The sequence below is a fragment of the Mauremys mutica genome, chromosome 6 (assembly GCF_020497125.1).
Source record: "Mauremys mutica isolate MM-2020 ecotype Southern chromosome 6, ASM2049712v1, whole genome shotgun sequence".
NCBI lineage: Eukaryota > Metazoa > Chordata > Testudines > Geoemydidae > Mauremys > Mauremys mutica.
The window spans coordinates 77,108,753-77,128,980 of record NC_059077.1 but is presented as its reverse complement, the minus strand read 5'-3'; the positions used below and the strand labels follow the sequence as shown (position 1 = coordinate 77,128,980).

The window sequence follows — 20,228 nt, the reverse complement described above, 5'->3', positions numbered from 1 at the left end:
GCACCAGCGTAGCAAGCTGGTACTTGGGGCGGCACATCCGGCTCTTCCGTGGCAATTCGGTGGCGGGTTCCTCACTCCCTCTCGGCGGGAAGGACCGGCCGCCGAATTGCCACTGAAAAAGCAGCGGTGGTAGAGTCATGGTGGAAGTGCTGCAGATCGCTATTGCGGCTTCTTTCCCCCCGCCCCCTTTTTTTTTTGGCTTCTTGGGGCAGCAAAAACCCTGGAGCTGGCCCTGACTAACAGGAAATAAACTAAAAATAACACAGTGCTGTAAATGTGCATGTTCACTGTGCTTAAAGACGTGTATTGGAAAAATGGCAATATAGATAATCATTATTGGGTGCTAGCAGATGTTGTCTGATGGCTTTTTATCAGATTTCTTTTGTGTAGCTGGCTGTTTGCTATTACCGAGGGATCAGATTGGAAGAAGAACATGGTGGTACTTAAAATGATCAGCAGTGAAGTAGTTAACTTTGTCAACATTTAAATTGTCATAATTATGCTTCTAAGTTAAGATAAATGTAGTTGAGATAAATAATACAGCAGTTATCAGCAATCTTAGAACTATTCAACCAGATCAAGGATAAAGGGATATAAAGAACCAAGGTTGAAGCAGTCTGTTCTCTGCTCATCCCTGCTGGAATTATGGCCCTATAGAGCACATTATAAGCCTGCACAACTAAGAACAACCCTGAGGCTGAACTAGGCCCTGGGGATTGGGATAACACAAAGGTGGCTTAAAACTTCTGTTAGCTCCATATTCTGAAGACGCAGCCCATTATTCCTACCTGCCTGTCTACAGACACAGGAAGATTGTACTGCATCAGTTAATATTGGGAAGGGTATCTCTAAAACCATAAGGGCTAAGCACTTTATATTCTTATTTTAAAACAAAAATTTTAATTCTGCAGAAGCTGGGGGATTACCAAAATAAAACCACTGCAGTGTTCCACCAAGTGCCAGCTCAGTCTGGCCCCTTCAATTACAAACTCCATTTAGAAACTCCAGTAGGAAAAGTCTGCATAGTGCAAGAAGTGAAAGGAAACTAATGTGAAAAGCAGAATGTTCCTTCACTCTATTTCTAAATGAGAATACTAAATATGTACAGTATTTTAATAAATGCAGGCATTTATTATAGTTAATTAAACCTGTGCTACGGTTTAAACCAAGAATTAAAAGTAAGAATTGTTCTCACTGATGTTGCAGCCATGATATTTTCTTATATCATGTTAATAAATATTGCCAATAAAGTATTCAAATGAGCACGAACAGCCTGAGATGGTATTGTATTAGGGCACAGTAGCAGAGCCAGCTTTAAGTACTAGTCATGCAGCAACTTTTTGTGGTCCACCCATTTTGGGGCCCAGGCTGGTCTGATCTCACTCTCTGGGAGTGAGACAACAGTGGGAAAGACAGTAGTGGAAATCAACTCCATGTTCAGTTTTCTGTGCTCTCCTTTACCTCCCACCCCCAGTGTTCCAGCAGTTTGGGGCTTTACAGATTGTAAGGCCAGCTTGGCACAGTATTTCACATGTGAGCATACGCAGCTGCAAATAGCTATATAATAAGATCCTTTGCTTCAAGAAGGAAAGAAGGGAGAATCTTATGTAACAGCTTTGTGTTAGCTTGTGGTGAATTTGGACTAACCATCAGTCTGAAGAAGACATTGATTATGGCCCAAGGTCTCTTGACTGCACCAGAAGTTTTAATAGCACCATGATAGAAATTGTACACAAGTTATGCTATTTGGGACTGTCTGTATCAGATAACTTATCTCTAGATGAACAGATTAATTCTGGCATCAGAAAGGCACCACATTCGGCCAGCTGACCAAGCATGTGTGGGATAACAGAAAACTAACATTGAACACCAAGATACAGGTCTACCAGACTTGCATTCTGAGCACACTGCTGTATAGTGGTGGACTGCCTCCAGCAGGCTTGAGCAAAGGCTAAACATCTTCCATACCCGCTGCTTTCACTGTATTCTAAATATGAAATGGGAAACATAAGTCCATGACACCGAAGTACTTGAGAAAGCAAAATTAACACGTCTACTCATCATTCTCAGACACAGGTGTCTCCGCTGGCTTGGTCATCTGCATTGAATGCATGCATTCCAAAGGATCTCCTTTATGGAGAATTTGCAGATGCTCCAAGGCTATTAGGCCAACCTAGACTCAGGTTCAAGGACATTTTGAAAAAGGAATTTGAAAACTTTCAACATCAAGCTGGGGAAGATGCAGTTAGCAACAGGTTACACTGGAGGACTGTGCTGCAACAGGAAGTCAAAGAGGCTGAAAAAAGGCAGTTGAAAGAGAGAGGAAAGTGAAGAGAGCAAAGAGGAAAGCACAACGCGCCTCAAGTGCTAGTAGTGCCCTGACTTCATCCCTCTAACCCTGCATTTGCATTATCTGTGCAAGGACTGTTACTCGAGAATTGTATTTTTCTAGCCACTTTTGATGCTAGAGCATGGCACACAGTAACTGAACAGCTTGGAGCTTTCAAGATGGACGGCTGCTACTTATAAGATTCCAGAATTGCCACTCTGTCTGTGTCACTCTGAAGCCCAGAATGTCCATTCAGTCAGTGTGAAGTAATAGAAACAGCTACATGCATGGTTGAGAGCTCATTTTGTTTAGAATATCCCCAGATCCTGTCATTGCTGGGATTTGCAATCTGTTGCCATCCAGTTTTTAAGTCATTGGCTATTTTGATTTTATGAATTACACCTATGTGATAGCTACAGAAAGGCATCTATCTATGTCATACCAAGAATTCTAAACAATTGTGATAGCAGAGGTAACTCAACCAATCACTACTCTTACTCCCCAGCTGATTTGCGTGTTGTAATTTCATTGGGTGTATGAGGGAGACTGCAGAGATGGGGGATTACTTGGCCCAACTGCCACTATTCAACCTATGCACAAATCAGCACAATTCTGCCAGAACCACACACACATTTGCCCACCTCACTCATAGAACCATACCCATGCGTCACCACTAGTACCTCTTAAAGATATACCATAAATATTAGTTTCAACAGGAAATGCCCTTAAGATGCCAAGAAATCATGAGGCAGATTCATGACTCATTTGGGAATTTCAGTTTTACAGAAAGATGATATAATTGTTCCAGACATAAAGTAGGTATTTCAAATACTAGACCGACAGGTCATACTGGTAGTACTGTGTCCCTACCAAGTTGGGTGAAAAGGGTGAGAGGAGCCAATCAGCAAAAATTAGGATGTTTGTTCACCAATGCAAGAAGCTTAGGTAACAAAATGGAGGAACTGGAGCTCCTGGTCCGAGAATTGAAACCTGATATCGTAGGAATAACCGAAACATGGTGGAACGGTAGCCATGACTGGAGTACAGGTATGGAAGGGTATGTGCTGTTTAGGAAAGACCGATGCAAAGGTAAAGGTGGGGGAGTAGCATTGTATATCAATAATGAGGTGAAATGTAACGAAATAACTAGCAATGCAATGGATAATATGGAGTCTGTTTGGGCAATGGTGACATTGGGGAAGAAAACTACTAGAGCCTCCCCTGGGATAGTGATTGGGGTGTGCTATAGACCGCCGGGATCTAGCCTGGATATGGATAGAGAGCTCTTTAATGTTTTTAAGGAGGTAAATACTAATAGGAACTGTTTGATCATGGGGGACTTTAACTTCCCGGATATAGATTGGGAAGCAAATGCTAGTAATAATAATAGGGCTCAGCTTTTCCTAGACATGATAGCTGATGAATTCCTTCATCAAGTAGTTGCTGAACCGACGAGGGGGGATGCCATTTTAGATCTGATTTTGGTGAGTAACGAGGACCTTGTGGAGGAAATAGTTGTAGGGGACAACCTTGGCTCGAGTGATCATGAGCTAATTAGTTTCACAATAAATGGGAGGATAATCAAAATTGCATCTGAGACTAAGGTATACGATTTCAAAAGGGCTAACTTTACTAAATTAAGGCGACTAGTTAGGGAAGTGGATTGGACTAACATATTTAGGGATTTAAAGGCAGATGACGCCTGGGGTTACTTCAGGTTGAAGTTGCAGGAGTTGTCAGAGGCATGTATCTCGAGAAAGGGAAAACGGCTCGTAGGTAGCAGTTTTAGACCGAGCTGGATGAGCAAGCGTCTTAGAGGGGTGATTAAGAAAAAACAGAAAGTGTACAAGGACTGGAAAATGGGAGGGATCAGCAAAGAAGCCTACCTTATTGAGGTTAGAGGGTGTAGGGAAGCAGTGAGAAAGGCAAAGAGCCGGGTGGAGATGGACCTAGCGAAGGGGATTAAAACCAATAGCAAAAGGATTTTTAGCCATATAAATAGGAAGAAAACCAAGAAGGAAGAAGTGGGACCGCTTAAAACTTTAAACAGAGTGGAAATTAGGGATAATCTTGGAATGGCACAATATCTGAATGAATATTTTGCCTCGGTCTTTAATGAGGCTAATGAAGGGCTAAGGAATAGTGGTAGAGGGACTGATGGGAATGAAGATATGGGGGTAGACATTACGGTATCTGAGGTGGAAGCCAAACTTGAACAGCTAAACGGAAGTAAATCGGGGGGCCCAGATAATCTTCATCCTAGAATATTAAGGGAATTGGCGAGTGAAATTGCAAGCCCGTTAGCGATGATTTTTAATAAATCTCTAAACTCGGGGGTTGTACCGTTTGACTGGAGAATAGCTAATATAGTTCCTATATTCAAGAGGGGAAAAAAAGTGACCCGGGTAACTACAGGCCTGTTAGTTTAACATCTGTAGTGTGCAAAGTCATGGAAAAAATTTTAAAGGAGAGAGTGGTTACGGACCTTGAGGCCGATGGCAACTGGGACAAATTACAGCATGGTTTTACGAAAGGTAGATCGTGCCAAACCAACCTGATCTCCTTCTTTGAGAAAGTAACAGATTTTTTAGACAAGGGAAATGCGGTGGATCTAATATATCTTGATTTCAGTAAGGCGTTTGATATGGTACCGCATGAGGAATTACTGGTTAAATTGGAAAAGATGGGGATCGAAATGAAAATCCAGAGGTGGATAAGGAGCTGGTTAAAGGGGAGACTGCAGAGGGTCGTATTGAAGTGTGAACTGTCGGGTTGGAGGGGGGTTACCAGTGGAGTTCCTCAAGGTTCGGTTTTGGGTCCGATTTTATTTAATCTATTTATCGCTGACCTCGGAACCAAAAGTAGGAGTGGGCTGATAAAGTTTGCGGATGACACGAAGTTGGGAGGTATTGCCAATTCGGAAAAGGATCGGGATATCCTTCAGGGAGATTTGGATGACCTTGTAAACTGGAGTATTAGTAACAGGATGAAATTCAATAGTGAGAAGTGTAAGGTTATGCATTTAGGGATGACTAACAAGAACTTTAGTTATAAGCTGGGGACGCACCAGTTGGAAGTAACGGAGGAGGAGAAGGACCTAGGAGTCCTGGTTGATCGTAGGATAACTATGAGTAGGCAATGTGATGTGGCCGCTAAAAAAGCTAATGCGGTCTTGGGATGCATTAGGCGAGGTATTTCTAGTAGAGATAAGGAGGTGCTAGTCCCGTTATATAAGGCGTTGGTGAGACCTCATTTGGAGTATTGTGTGCAGTTTTGGTCTCCCATGTTTAAGAAGGATGAACTCAAACTGGAACGGGTACAAAGAAGGGCCACAAGAATGATCCGAGGAATGGAAAGCCTGTCGTATGAAAGGAGACTTGAGGAGCTCGGTTTGTTTTCCTTAACCAAAAGAAGGATAAGAGGAGATATGATTGCACTCTTTAAATATATCAGAGGGATAAATACCAGGGAAGGAGAGGAATTATTTCAGGTCAGTGCTAATGTGGACACGAGGACAAACGGATACAAATTGTCAGTCAGGAAATTTAGGCTTGAAATTAGATGAAGGTTTCTAACCATCAGAGGAGTGCAATTCTGGAACAGCCTACTGAGGGATACAGTGGGGGCGAAGGACCTCCATGACTTTAAGATTAAGCTGGATAAGTTTATGGAGGAGATGGTATGATAGGATAACGGGCTTAGTCAATAGGTCAATTAAGTGCCACACTGGTAATTAGTACAATGGGTCAATGATAGGATATTGTTAGCCTTTTTCTAGAGGGTATAGCTGGAGAGTCTTGCCCGCATGCTCGGGGTTCAGCTGACCGCCATATTTGGGGTCGGGAAGGAATTTTCCTCCAGGGTAGATTGGCAGTGGCCCTGGAGGTTTTTCGCCTTCCTCCGAAGCATGGGGCAGGGGTCGCTTGCTTAAGGAGTGGGTGGATCGGCTTATGTGGCCTGCATCTTGCAGGAGGTCAGACTAGATGATCATAATGGTCCCTCCTGATCTTGAATTCTATGATTCTGTGATTCAGTGTGTAACAAAATTTTCATTCATACGTAATGATAGAATTTCAAGGAGTCTGTATGGTGTTTAGAAATCTACAGTATTGCAGGAGCTGACACAGGAGCTTTCTCTCTGACTATACTATATGATTCATTGAATGAATCTGAATAATATTATTCAGACATTCTAGCTTGCGGAAGAGTATTTGTAATCTGACAGTTATCACATTACATGGGGCTGATTTTATTTTATGTTAGTAATACTCACAATGTCATAGGCATTTTGCAGAAAAGTGCATCAAAGAACTTACAATCAAAAGACTCCTTTCTGCTATCCTTACACTGAGTACTATCTTGCTTCATAAGTAGTGCCATTGAGACCGATGGGACTTTTCATGGAGTAAGTTACTGTACTATTAAACATAAGCATGCAGAATCAGCCTCCAAGTGACGGATGAGTTTGGAAAAAACATACACCACAGATGGAACATATACTTGGAAAGGGAACGTTCAGATACCTATTTAGAGCCAAATTCTGTTTTTGATGCAGGCACTTGGCTTTCAGTGGCTTCTAAGTGAACCATCCTGCATACAGGACAAAACGTATCCCTTTCATTGGATAAGATTATGACCTCAGGTTCTTGTTGGAAGAGTATTCATTCATGTCCTTCGTAGTGTAAGAAAACAATTATTTCTCTGCCTCCCCTTTCTTAGATACTCATATGCGCAGCACATGCTATGGAGGAATCAAAAAAGGAGTGTGTGTCCGCCCTTTCCCCGGGGCAGTGACAAAATCTGAATGTTGCTGTGCCAATCCAGACTATGGCTTTGGAGAGCCATGTCACCCATGTCCTGCCAAGAACTCAGGTAAAGTTGCATAATTCTTCTGATCTCACAGCTAACATAGACTAATAAGTCTGATTCAAAGCAGATTCATAGCATTTATTTTCAAGGTAATCTAAATTTCTAGTATTTAATGTGAACAAAAGAAGAAAATGTTTCTTTATGTTCTTCCATGCCCAATGCTGTCTAGAGTGCACCAAACTCCAGAGCTGTCCAGACTATGTGAGAATTCAAGGTGTAGGCACCAAAGTCTAGATAGATGCAACTGGGCCTCATAATTATCTTTAAGTGTAGGGTGAGCCAGAAGAGGTTATGTTGGATAGGAGAAAAGGTACCTTAGAGACGTTAGACAAGGAGCTGTAGGTTCCCTAACCAAATCAGTCCAGTGTAAAGTACAGTCACTATTCAGTTTGGAATTAGGGTTGATGTTCAAACCATTCTTTTTATTATTATTTTTTTTAATACGAACTAGTTCACTCATCTTTAGTAACAGCAAAATGCAGAGAACATGAAGAAACAGTTTATTTGCCACATACACCCCTTGAAAACAGTATTCATATCACCATATTTTGGAGAACAGTCCATGTTGCTTTCTGGGGTGACATTGCCCTGTTGTGAAGCTGTCAATTAGCATCATGTGTGACATTACTGTTGTAAGTGCTAACTTGAGGAGATGGTACTTTTGAGAGGATAATATCATATATTTCCTTTTAGTGTTTCATTCATGATGTCAGTTTTCATTCAAGTATGTACTTGGAGGTTTAGAACTAACATTTTTTATACAACTTCTGTTTCAATCGCGCAGCTGATTTCCATGGCCTGTGTAGCAGTGGAGTAGGCATTACTGTGGATGGACGAGGTAATGTTGCATTTTTTTCCTTATATATAGAAGACTCATGAAAAATAATGAAAGTAAAACAAATATTCAAAAGTATGAATTCAGCATTTGGATTTTTCATAAGAGACAAGTGGCTAAAAACTTTTTTCAAGATATGGTATGTTGTTTGTAATATGGTACAATATTAAAATAAATCAAAGGTTCCTAAGAAAGGATGAGAATTGTTCCCATCCAAGTCAGGAGTAAAACTCCCATCACTTCAGTGGGAGCAGGATGAGACCCTATAATACTTTCAGCAATGGCATAATTAGCATTTAAAAATAATACTTAAATAAAAAAGAAAATGTTATTTCTGTTCAATATTGTAAGCATATCGGCCTAGTTTTATCATTTTACAGGCTGTGATTTTTAGTGTCTTCACATAAGTAACGTGAAGTGCATAAGCAGAGTTTGGAAATTCTCTGAGATGAGTACTTTATGGTTTACTGACTGTATAAGCTCCACTAGTGCCACTTGGTCAGACTGTAAATCTCATAAGAGAAATAACCATTTTCGTCAATGCTACAGTTTCTAACTATGGGAATTTGTATGAGTTCCTCTGTGGAGGTTACAGTCTTTGTTCAGTACCTGAAGACTGTAACTCTTCACAAGGGATCGTAGTCTTTGCCAGGTGCCTTCAGAAGATTAATCTCCTCCAGGGATCAAATATAAATTAAAATCCCTTTTGAAGGCCTGAACAAAATTGTAACCTTTGCTGTGGATCTCATACAAGTGAAAACAGGTTCACAGAGGACCCTGCTGCTGCTTACTCTGAGGAACTTGGCTTGCTCAAACCATTCCCCAAAGCAGGGGAAAATTGAACGTCTTCAAACCGGAACGTTCTACCCCAACCAAAGCTGTGTTTTCCTCCTCATCTGTTCCCTTTATTGAGAGCAGGCAGGAAATCCCCCTTACAGACAATTCTCATTCCCAGTCATGTCCATTTGTCTCTCCACCCTAGTCATACTGCTTTTACCACACTACAGTAACAAGCACCCAGCCCCGCTCCCTTCATTCTATTCATGGACCCACCTGGTTGCTCCCTGAAGACATCAGAAAAGTTGGGGCATAGGAGAGTACTGAACTTCTACCAAAAAAAAACTCTTAAGGGAAAAGGAGGGCCTGGACCTTTTAGGCGAAATCTGTGCTACAGGGAGGTAGGATGTAGCATGAAATGTGCCCAACTGTTCCCCAAGATTCAGTCAAGATTAGTGAACTTTCGTTATAGATTTGTAATAACACCATAAAGTAGACAAGATTCTACTGATTTACATTTTCTTATGAAAGCTTTGGACATTTTATAATCTTTAATGCAACGTTAACAAAGTGTTTGTCTGAGTATGTATCGGTGTACACGTAAATTGCAGGGCAGATACTGATCTCAGATGCACCATTATTAATCAGTCCAAGTAAATCATGGAAATAAGTGGAGTAGCACCAGTGTAAAAGAGGTTTAAGTGAGATCACATTCAGGCCCGGCATCCTTCTTGTTCTTTCCAGTGTTTCTGAATGGCTCTATATAAACCAGAGGAATCAACATATAGAAAGAGTAATTTTTTGTTTTGTTAATGTGGAAAAGTCTTGGCTCCTATGAGATGACAATGTGCAAAGAATAGCTCTTTGGTCCTGAATCCATAGTCACTGCACTTACAAAATAGATATTTTGAGTTAGAGGCATTTCTGTGTGTGCAACTATTCCAAGATAAGATGTTTCACAGCATTAAATGTGTAATATAGTTGCATTAATCTTCTCTATTATATTGATACAGATATTAATGAGTGTGCATTGGATCCTGATATTTGCTCCAATGGAATTTGTGAAAACCTACGTGGTAGCTATCGTTGTAATTGTAACAGTGGCTATGAACCTGATCCCTCTGGAAGGAACTGTGTTGGTAAGTTATTTGAGTTATTAATTAATTACTAATGGTTAAACTCATTGATTTTAGTGGAAGCAGGAGAGGACCTTTAGTGTGTGAGAGAAGTGGCTATTACCTTTTGCTGCAATGAAAAAGCACAACATCTCTTTAGAAAATCTACCCCTTTCAGTCTGTACATTCAGGAGCAGCTCTCTTACAACCCATACTCTATGGGGAGCACAGCCTGAAATAAATCTCTCCTGAACCTCCTCTTCTGGTGTTCAAACAACACCCCAGCCGCTCCAAGTTTGTCATCAGAAGCAAGCTCACCACAGAACAGGCCATGCCAACTCAAAGCAGCACCAGACTCTAACAGAACAACAGATGCAAAACCAAGAGACATATCTCCACTGCTGCGATGGTCAACACTTCCCACAAGGGTCCTACGCAAGCCTATCACAACATGTGCTGTACCTCATCCAGTTCACTATATGGGTGAAATGAAACAAACACCATATCAACTGTGGATGAACCCTTTTCACAAAGTGATCATTCTATATCTGACCTCTCAGTCCTCATCCTCAAAGGAAACCTGCACAACACCTTCAGAGGACAAGCCTGGCATCTTAAATTCATAACTTTGATAGACACAAAAAATAATGGACTGAATAGAGATACTGGTTTATTACAACAATCTATAACCCATTTAAACCACACGCCTCACCCTGAGCTTTCCCCCCCTCTCTCCTCTCTCCCCTATGACTGGAGAAGCCACTTCTGTTTGAATGGTCCCATGAAATATCATAGAATCATAGGACTGGAAGGGACCTCGGGAGGTCATCTAGTCAAGTCCCCTGCACTCATGGCAGGACTAAGTATTATCTAGACCATTCCTGACAGGTGTTTGTCTAACCTGCTCTTAAAAATCTGTAATGATGGAGATTCCACAACCTGCCTAGGCAATTTATTCCAGTGCTTAACCACCCTGACAGTTAGGAAGTTTTTCCTAATGTCCAACTTAAACCTCCCTAACTGCAATTTAAGCCCATTGCTTCTTGTCCTATCCTCAGAGGTTAAGAAGAACAATTTTTCTCCCTCCTCCTTGTAACAACCTTTTCTGTACTTGAAAACTGTTATCATGTGTTAACAACTTATACTAAACAATCTGTTCTAGCTTGTACATAGCTGTGGCACTCTGAGGACATTTCCCAGACCTGAAGAAGAGCTCTGTGTAAGCTCGAAAGCTTGTCTCTCTCACCAACAGAAGTTGGTCCAGTAAAAGATATTACCTCACTCACCTTGTCTCTCTAATTACGTCATTCTGTCCTTTTTTCCTTCTTTTTCCTCTTCTTAAAAAATTCTCAGTTAAAGAGGGGGATAGACCTTTTCTTTACTGACACATTAACCTTGAGAAATCAAGCAGTCAAAAGAGAGGAAATACCAAAAGGTTGCTCCTACAGTTTTAAGTTGCACATATGTTGTATGAAAGGAAGGATGGTCTTGTTAAAGCACTGAACTGGAACTGAGAAATGCTGGATTATTTTCTCAGCTCTGACATAGACTTCTTGTGTGACCTTCGGCAACTCACTCCAATCTAATGTTCACTGAAGTATCTTGGAATCATCTTACTGGTTTTGATGGAAATTAGATTAAGCCCTTAATTTCTCTTACATCCCCAGCTGTATAATAGGGATAATAGCACTTTCTTCACAAATTGGAAGGAAAAAGTGTTTGTGAGGTGCTAAAATACCACAGTAATGGGAACCACGGAATAACTTTTTAAAAATAAGATTTTATATTTTTGTTTTCATTGTTAAGCATAAGCAGTCTACAGTAATATTGTTTGTTAATGTGTGTTATAGAAGATTTGCAAATGTCTAAAGTAACGTTAAGTAGCAACATTAACTTTTGTGTTTTCCAGATTTTTCAGTGCTTGACTTTTCAGCTTTAATGTTAGCTTGAGTTAATATATCTGCTATCAATCAGTAGATAGAAATATGGACACTCATGAGACACTCATGGTTGCAATATTTCAGTGTGTGATCAGCTGGAGTGTAGTAGGGTATTTTTTTATACGTAGATATTAGTGTAGGTGTTTCCTACTGTACCTTCTCTGATAGCAAATATTTGCACAGAAAAAAGGATTAGCACTTAATGATTTGTAACGCTTAATGATTTTTTGTTAAAAGCATGTTTAACATCACTGCTGGCTGCCAAACAGACAAATCCGAGGACAATAATCATGGCTGTTGATAAACTGCCAAATATCCCAAGGTCACTGTGTTCTAATGGAGAACATAGAGCTGTGCTTTACTGTATTTACAAAATAGTAGTGAAAATTCTTAAATGTAATATAGAATATGAGGTAAGAGGAATTTGAAAGTTAATTAACCTCTTGAAACCAAGTATTGGCATTTCTCCTTGTTCAGATACAAATGCAGAAATGTCAGACACACGACTGCTGCTGAGAGTCCAGTTAAAATAATACTTGGAGAAAAGGAGGGCAGACTTGTTCATTAATATGTCTACCTGATCTTTTCCAGACATTGATGAATGTTCAGTGAACAGACTGCTGTGTGACAATGGCCTGTGTCGAAACACACCTGGAAGCTACAGCTGTACATGTCCAAAGGGTTATTTATTCAGCAGTGAGACTGACACATGTGAAGGTAAAAATGCTGCAGTGGGAGCCATCTGGATAGTGTTGATCTAATCAGTGATATTATAGTACTGGAGTTTATGAGATGACCAGAGAAGACTCAGGATGATCCAAACAATGAAGGGAAGGAAAGACCTATATTATGGTATAAATCAAAAGATGCATCTTGTAATTGCTCTCAGTGGAATTCTCTGAGAACGATGGGGCATGACTGAATTTCCTCCAGGATAGCCAGTTCATTTTCTACATGACAGTATGTTTTGTTAGACAGAATACTTTGAAGAGAAAGTTCAAGAAAATGCACATTTATCTCTTGGGTATTTTGTGAGTGCAGATCTCTGGTGGTGTTTGGGCTGATAAATGAAGTTGGAGCAGAGGTGTTAATTTCTGTTTTATTTTGAACAGAAATGCATAATGCTACCAGGAATAGTGGAATTTTGATAACTTTCAGTGTTATTTTTGGGTTGGCCACTTGAATTATATAATTCAGTATTATAACTGTGAATTGCCCTTTTCCAATGGGAACGGTTTGCAAGTTGAAGGCTTCAGTTTTAGAATACTTAGAATCTCATGAACCAGTGGTTCAGTTCCTGGCAGGGTCAACTCAGTCCTTTTCCATTCAAAGGGAAATGTGTTCCATGCAGCCATTAAAAACTGAGGGTTTGTCTGCTCTCATTGTGTGTTGAAGATCCAACTGCATTCTTTTCAGAGTAGTCTTTTCCTATCAGTCATATCCAGGGATTTATACTGTACTCATCACTATGCTGTCTTAGAATACTAAACACAGTATTTAGCTAAAATTTAATCTTGAGAGTTTAAGCTTTCATATTTTTTAAAAATAGTTTTAGCAGTGAAAGTGGTTTTCTCTCTATGCTCAATATGCTAGTGTCTTGAGTCTGCTGCAGACAGACATTATATTACCAAGAGAGATGTTGTTTGCCTGTTCATCTTGATATTTAACTTCAAAGCTTAACTCTGACCTTAAACTTGAACAAGATACCAGAACACAAACAACTGATCTGAAATCATTGAAATGGAATTATAAAAGACATCTCCATCCAGTTTTGGTCTGAGATCATAACCAGACAAATTAACGTATTAATTCAAAATTAAACTAGGCCTATGTTCTGGGTGTCACTGTATAAAATTGTGATAGGGTTGGATTTTCAGGGGAGCATGCAAGGATATGTCTTTAGAAGCCTGAAAGTCATTTCCACTAATCAAGAAAATTCAATGCATAATTTGAAAGAATGGCCACTTTTAACTTTTATCTAAGTTTTTAAAAGGTGCATTAACTAAATTAATGATCAGTTTAACGAGCCTGCATCAAATATAAAAATACAAATAGTGAGCAAGTCTGATTTATTTAAACTTATACAGCACAGTGCTTCTGACTATAATTCCTGGTATAACATTTCAGTATAATAGGTACGTGGGTATACAGAGGTATTTCACAACTACAGCAAGCAATGACTGATGGGTAAGGGTGGGGAAGTGTGTAGACAAAATGTTATAGCCCAATTAGTGGATTGTTATGTAAATGAAAATGTACCTGTACTCTGCCACTGACAGAAAAAATATTTGAATGATCATTCATGATTCTTCAAAGTGGTAACAGGTAATAGGTAATTTTTTGCTCTGGGTATTCTAATGAATAAACAAAACTCCTATTTGTTGTTTACCTACAGCAACTTCAAATTTTCATAAGAAAACTTCTGCATATTCATAAGTAAGCAATATATCACGATAGGGGCTGGCTGTGGTTACAGCATTAGTGCTCCCCTTAGTACCAAGACTACATGGGGCTAGCACTGAATGTTACACCAAAAGGAGCTAGGAGAAGCTAGGATTGTGGCCCATTCACCCCTTTCAGATCAGTCACCAGAACTGGTTGGCTACTTGAGGGAAGCACATCCTGTTACAGAGAGCAATTGTGATTGAGTGGCTGTGCTGCCTATGTGCAGTGAAGTTCTGTGTCTCAGTGAGACGTATTAACACCCATTACTACTTCTGCACTGCCCTCAGGGCCAGCTCCAGGCACCAGCCTAGCAAGCTGGTGCTTGGGGCGGCAGATTCCAAGGGGCGGCATTCCGGCCAAATCTTTTTTTTTTTTTTTGCGCTTCATCGCTTCCGCCGCCCCTGCAGGTTTTTTTCTTCTTGGTTTGCTGCTCCTGCCGCCCTGTAGGGGGCAGCGGCGCAGAGGAGGGAAGCTGCTGGGAGCGGTGCCAGGTCTGCAGCAAGCCCAGCACGCAGCCCACGTCCTTCCCTGCCTGCCCCTGGAGTGGCGGGGAGCCCTCCCAGCAGGCGGCGTGACGGGAGGGGCTGCATGGCGAGCGCCCCGCGTAAGGAAGCCCTGGCTGCCCCCTTCTCTCCCCCCCGCCCCACTAGCTGGGGTGTGCACACCACTGCCCGGGGTCTGAAGGGCTGGGAGTCCCCCTGCACCCGCTGCCCCACAGGTATTTTTTTTCTTTTTGGTTTTTTGTTTTTTCTTCCCTTCGCCGCTCCGGGCAGTTTGTTTCGCAACCAGCCCCCCTTTGCTGCTCCGGCCGGCAGGTTTGTTTCACGCCTCCCGCCCTTTGCTGCTCCGGCCGGCAGGTTTGTTTCCCGCCCCCCCTCCTTTGTCACTCCGACCGGCCGGCCGGTTCCCCGCCCTCCTTTGCTGCTCCGGCCGGCCAGCAGGTTGGTTTCCCGCCCCGCACCCTTTGCTGCTCCGGCCCCGCGCAGGTTTTTTTTTTTTTTTTTGCTTGGGACGGCAAAAAAGCCAGAACCGGCCCTGACTGCCCTCCACAGTAAGCAATCCTTGTTTGGTAGGGCACATTTGACCCTTTATCTATGGAGATATACCTATCTCATAGAACTGGAAGGGACCCTGAAAAGTCATCAAGTCCAGCCCCCGGCCTTCACTAGCAGGACCAAGTACTGATTTTGCTCAAGATCCCTAAGTGGCCCCCTCAAGGATTGAATTTACCAACCCTGGGTTTAGCAAGCCAATGCTCAAACACCACTGAGTGATCCCTCCCTCTAGTATTGACTACTTCTGTTACATATGTACTATTTTAAAATTAATATGGTAATTTTGTGATGATCAGTAATGCTATTTATTTGGAATCTAATAAACCAAGAATATTAAAGATATTTCTGTCTACTTCTCCACTTGGTGAAACTGACTTGGTACCTCATTCCCCAAAACTTCAGGTTTAATATAAACCTGAACTTTTGGGGAAGTTTTCCTTCTGAACATAATTATTTTAATCCAGACACCGTAAAATATATTTTGTCTACAGCAGGAGCTGAAGTGTCTTGTCAGTTATTGTTAATATGCTTGTGTGCATATTAAATTATACACACATGCTTTATGAATGATCTGTTGTATCCATCTAAAAATCCCATAGTTAGGCGGAAGTTTAGATTTAGCCGATCAGGCAAAAATGATCCAGTAATGGTTTGGCATAAAGCTGTCTATGAAACTATAAAATCTATTACACTTTTTCTAACATTGAGTGGCTTGGCAGTTTGAGGAATAAATTCATCTCATTCTTTTTTTTCCTCCTTCCAAATTCTGTTTTCAAAGGAATGGTAAGCAGTTCAGTTTACTAGCTGTAAAGTTTTGCTCTCAATAGTAACTTTGTGTCATGCTTTTACATTACTCAGATGCATGCTGTTCAACAATATAGTTTTAATTAATATAACTTTCAGCAATAACCATAATGAAACATTAATGCCTGTGTTGTTTTCTATTCATAACCAAGTTATGAAAACTTTTCAAGTTGTTGTTGGGTTTGTTTGTTTGTTCATTCATTTGTTTGTGCCTTGAGAGTCTGTGAAAGTAGAAATTTTTACAACAAGCTCTTTGGTTTAGATTGTGTTTCCACAAATGTAAACCAGACGTGCTTTGAAGTTTATTTCAAGGAATGTACAGTGGATTGTTTCAATTTTGGTTCTATGACATAATATATGTGTGTGTGTGTATATATATATATATATATACACACACACACACACCACACTTAAAGAATAATATTTGTTTAAAAATTAGAAATATTTTCATATATGCTTGCTTTGCATTTTAAAAATTAAAGGAATATTATCAAATTAGTCACATTTGTCTGAAAATTTCTTACTTCTTAGCTGTTAATTGTAACAATAGTATTATTACAACAAAGAGGGGCAAACATTATTTCCTGTTTGTTTACTTCGTGCATATGACACTCATTAGCCTCAGTTCAGCAAAGCACTGAAGATGGCGTTCTGCAAATTTGAGTGCCTTGTTGAAAGGGGGCCTTTGTAATTTTTCCTCTGTATGATCATTTAGGCTTTCAGTCAGTTTGTTATGCAAACAATTCTATATGTGATTAACTTTCAAAATGAGTGGTCCTGTTGACTTCAGTGGAAGTTAAGCATGTGCTTAAGTGCTTTGCTGAATTAGAGCCAAACCGTGTCAAATGCACAAAGTAAACAAACTGGAAAAAATAGAGATGGGATGGGTGGGTTTGTGTTTAGAAGATCAGCATCTTAATCATTTTCCTTTTTGTTTCTGTGGGTCTTCACAGAGAAAATTGGGAGAGAAAAAAATATTTTTAATGGAAAATGTAATTGAAGAATCACAGAAAGCATCATGGAGATTTAGAGATAGGTGTAGTATTTTTATTTAATTTTGTGATGAAGTTCCTCCTCCACCTTGGTGGGTCCTGCGCTTATTGGTGGATTTTGCTAGCCTCAGATCTTCCTGTGTTGGATCAGGAGTTGGGAGGTTTTGGGGGGAACCCGGGCCCGTCCTCTATCCCGGGTTCCAGCCCAGGGCCCTATGGACTGCAGCTGTGTAGAGTGCCTTCTGGAACAGCTACACGACAGCTACAATTCAATACAATGGGGCTACTTCCCCATGGCCTCCTCCCAACACCTTCTTTGTCCTTACCACAGGACCTTCTTCCTGATGTCTGTTAACGCTTGTACTCCTCAGTCTTCCAGCAGCACATCCTCTCACTCCCAGCTCCTTACGCACACACCTCACTAATTGGAGTGAGAGCCTTTTTATACCAGGTGTCCTGATTAGCCTTAATTAATTCTAGTAACTTCCCAGTTGGCTACAGGTGTCCTAATTAGCCTGCTTGGCTTAATTAGTTCTAGAAAGTTCCTGAGTGTTCTGGAATAGTCCCTGTGATCTTACCCAGGGAAAAGGGACCTGCTTAACCTGGAGCTAATGTATCTACCTTCGACCACTCTCTCGTAGCCATCTGGCCTGACCCTGTCACAATTTGTAAATGATTACATTGCAAGTTGATGGTATCTCTTTAAACAAAAATGTTAAACTTTTTTATGTTTTTAACACTAGATATTTTAAGTGTGTTTGGACTGATGATGATCTATTTTAGGGGTCGTCAACCTTTCGTGGTGTGCTGAGTCTTCATTTATTCACTCTAATTTAAGGTTTTGCGTGCCGGTAATACATTTTAATGTTTTTAGAAGGTGTCTTTCTATAAGTCTATAATATATAACTAAACTATTGTTGTATGTAAAGTAAATAAGGTTTTTAAAATGTTTAAGAAGCTTCATTTAAAATTAAATTAAAATGCAGAGCCCTCTGGACCTTTGGCCAGGACCCGGGCAGTGTGAGTGCCACTGAAAATCAGCTCGCGTGCCGCCTTCGGCACACGTGCCGTAGGTTGCCTACCCCTGATCTATTTGGTTAGCAGAATGTCTCTTTTTTAAAAATTCAGGTACTTAGAGAGTGTGTGTGTGTGTGCATGCATGCGTGTGTTATATGTGCGGCTGTTTTCAGTTGCTTTATAACTTTTGCCATACTTTTAAATATTTGGGCTGAAATGTTCCATGCTGGGTGTCTGCCTCAGGCTGAATCTTTTTGCAAAATTTCAGACAAAACAGTTTAGCTGTTTCTGAGAATTAAGCTAAAGGAAAATGTTGTTTTGCTCATGTTAAAAAATCCTAGTAATAATTTTTTAAAAGCTCTAGCACTCAGATGGTTTAGAACAGAGACTCAAAATTTGGCAAACAGGTGGCCTTTATGCCAGTACTGTGCCTTTAGCTATGCCTGTGAAAATCTGGACAAATTATAAATGTTAGAAAAATCTCAGTTCACACATGTTCAGTAGATTTTTAGCTCGTAAATAGCTGGGATTCTGTCAGTACTGAACATTCCCCAGTCCAGGGTTGAGAGAAGGACTTTCCCTGAAGTGTAGCTCAGGGCTACTGTGGGCAGGCTAGGTCTTCGTATCTGGACTGACAGCAGAGATTCTATTTCTTTTGTGCTCTCAGTGACATCCTTGCTGTTCCCAGGGAGCATGAAGGAGGAAGATGCCCACTTCTAATACAGAGGGGACAAGAACCAAACCTGAGGGAGGTGGGGAAAGGGTAGCAGAAGCAGGGGGGATAGATTAGGACAAGAATCCTAAGTGTGGGGAATATAAATTGGGACTAGAGGCTGGCAGAGAGGAGAGGGAAACTGGGATAGGGACCTGAAGTAAAGGGTGGAGACTGGGACTGGCTGGGAAAGGAGACTGAGAACCAGTGGGTAGGGAGGAGGGGAGGTAGATCTCATAAAGAAATGAGATGCCATCGTGGCAGCAATGTGACTGGCTTGACAAAGAGATGGGTACAGGGAGTCTGATGCTGTGGAAACAGGATACAGATTGAATGAGAAGGTACAGGAAGGAGATTGGGACTTGGAGCCAGTGAGGATGGGGAATGTGGGTGGTAGAGGTATGTGTGTGCAAGTGGAGGAAAGTGTGGGGAGAGAGAGTTTGGTATAGGATCCAGGAGGGGTAGAATTGGGACTGGCTGTGCAAGGAAACTGGGGACAAGGTGCTGGGATGGATTGGGAATGACTGGGCAAGAAGACTGGGATGGGAGAAGTGCAGAGGGGTGAAACTGGGATTGAGATGAGAAACCTGAGGAGTGGAGGCTGGAACTGGCTCTGTGAGGAGCATGGGACTAAGACAAGGAGCCAGCGGGAGGAAGAGACAGGTCTGGGACAAGAACAGCTTGTCAGGGACAAGTAGAAAATGTCAGACTTGTGGGGAATGATCAGAAGAGTCTGCCTGCTAGAACACACCACTCTCCAGAGCCTGGAATGGAACCCAAGGTTCCTGAATCTCACTATTGCTCTGCTGTCAGCAAATATCTGTGTTACCCTCTGGAAGCTTGTGTGTATCATTCCTCACTAGTGCTAGTCCATTTAGAGGATGGTCACCTACTGCTGCCATCAGTTACTTCTCTAGTTCAAGTGGCAGAGGTTTGTGTGCTGGATTTAAAGCAGGGGAGGGCAAACATGGCTTTCAATCTGGCTTTCAGGATTGCCAGCCCCGTGGCGCAGTGGGGCTAAGGCAGGCTACCTGCCTGCCCTGACCCCACGCCACTCCCGGAAGCAGCTGGCACCACGTCCCTACGGCCCCTGGGGGTGGGGTGGGAGGTGAGAGGGCTCCGTGCACTGCCCTCGCCTACAGGCACTGCCCCCCACAGCTCCTGATGGCTGGGAACAGGGAACTGCAGCCAATGGGAGCTTCGGGGGTGGTACCCACAGGCAAGGGCAGCATGTGGCGGAGCCATCTGCTGTGTACCTCTCTCCCCCCCACACCTCCCCAGGAGCCACTGCCGGACATGCTGGCCACTTCTGGGAACAGGGCAGGGCCAGGGCAGGCA

At 41.7% G+C, this 20,228-nt stretch overlaps 1 protein-coding gene across 1 annotated transcript in view; it reads left to right on the top strand.

The window, feature by feature from the left end:
• Positions 1–20,228, top strand: part of FBN2 (fibrillin 2) — a 250,289-nt gene that overhangs the window by 110,420 nt on the left and 119,641 nt on the right. The window contains exons 16-19 of the mRNA XM_045020453.1: positions 7,049–7,201; positions 7,983–8,036; positions 9,824–9,949; positions 12,457–12,582. Coding sequence (XP_044876388.1) covers positions 7,049–7,201; positions 7,983–8,036; positions 9,824–9,949; positions 12,457–12,582 — 459 coding nt within the window. The remainder of the gene's footprint in view (positions 1–7,048; positions 7,202–7,982; positions 8,037–9,823; positions 9,950–12,456; positions 12,583–20,228) is intronic.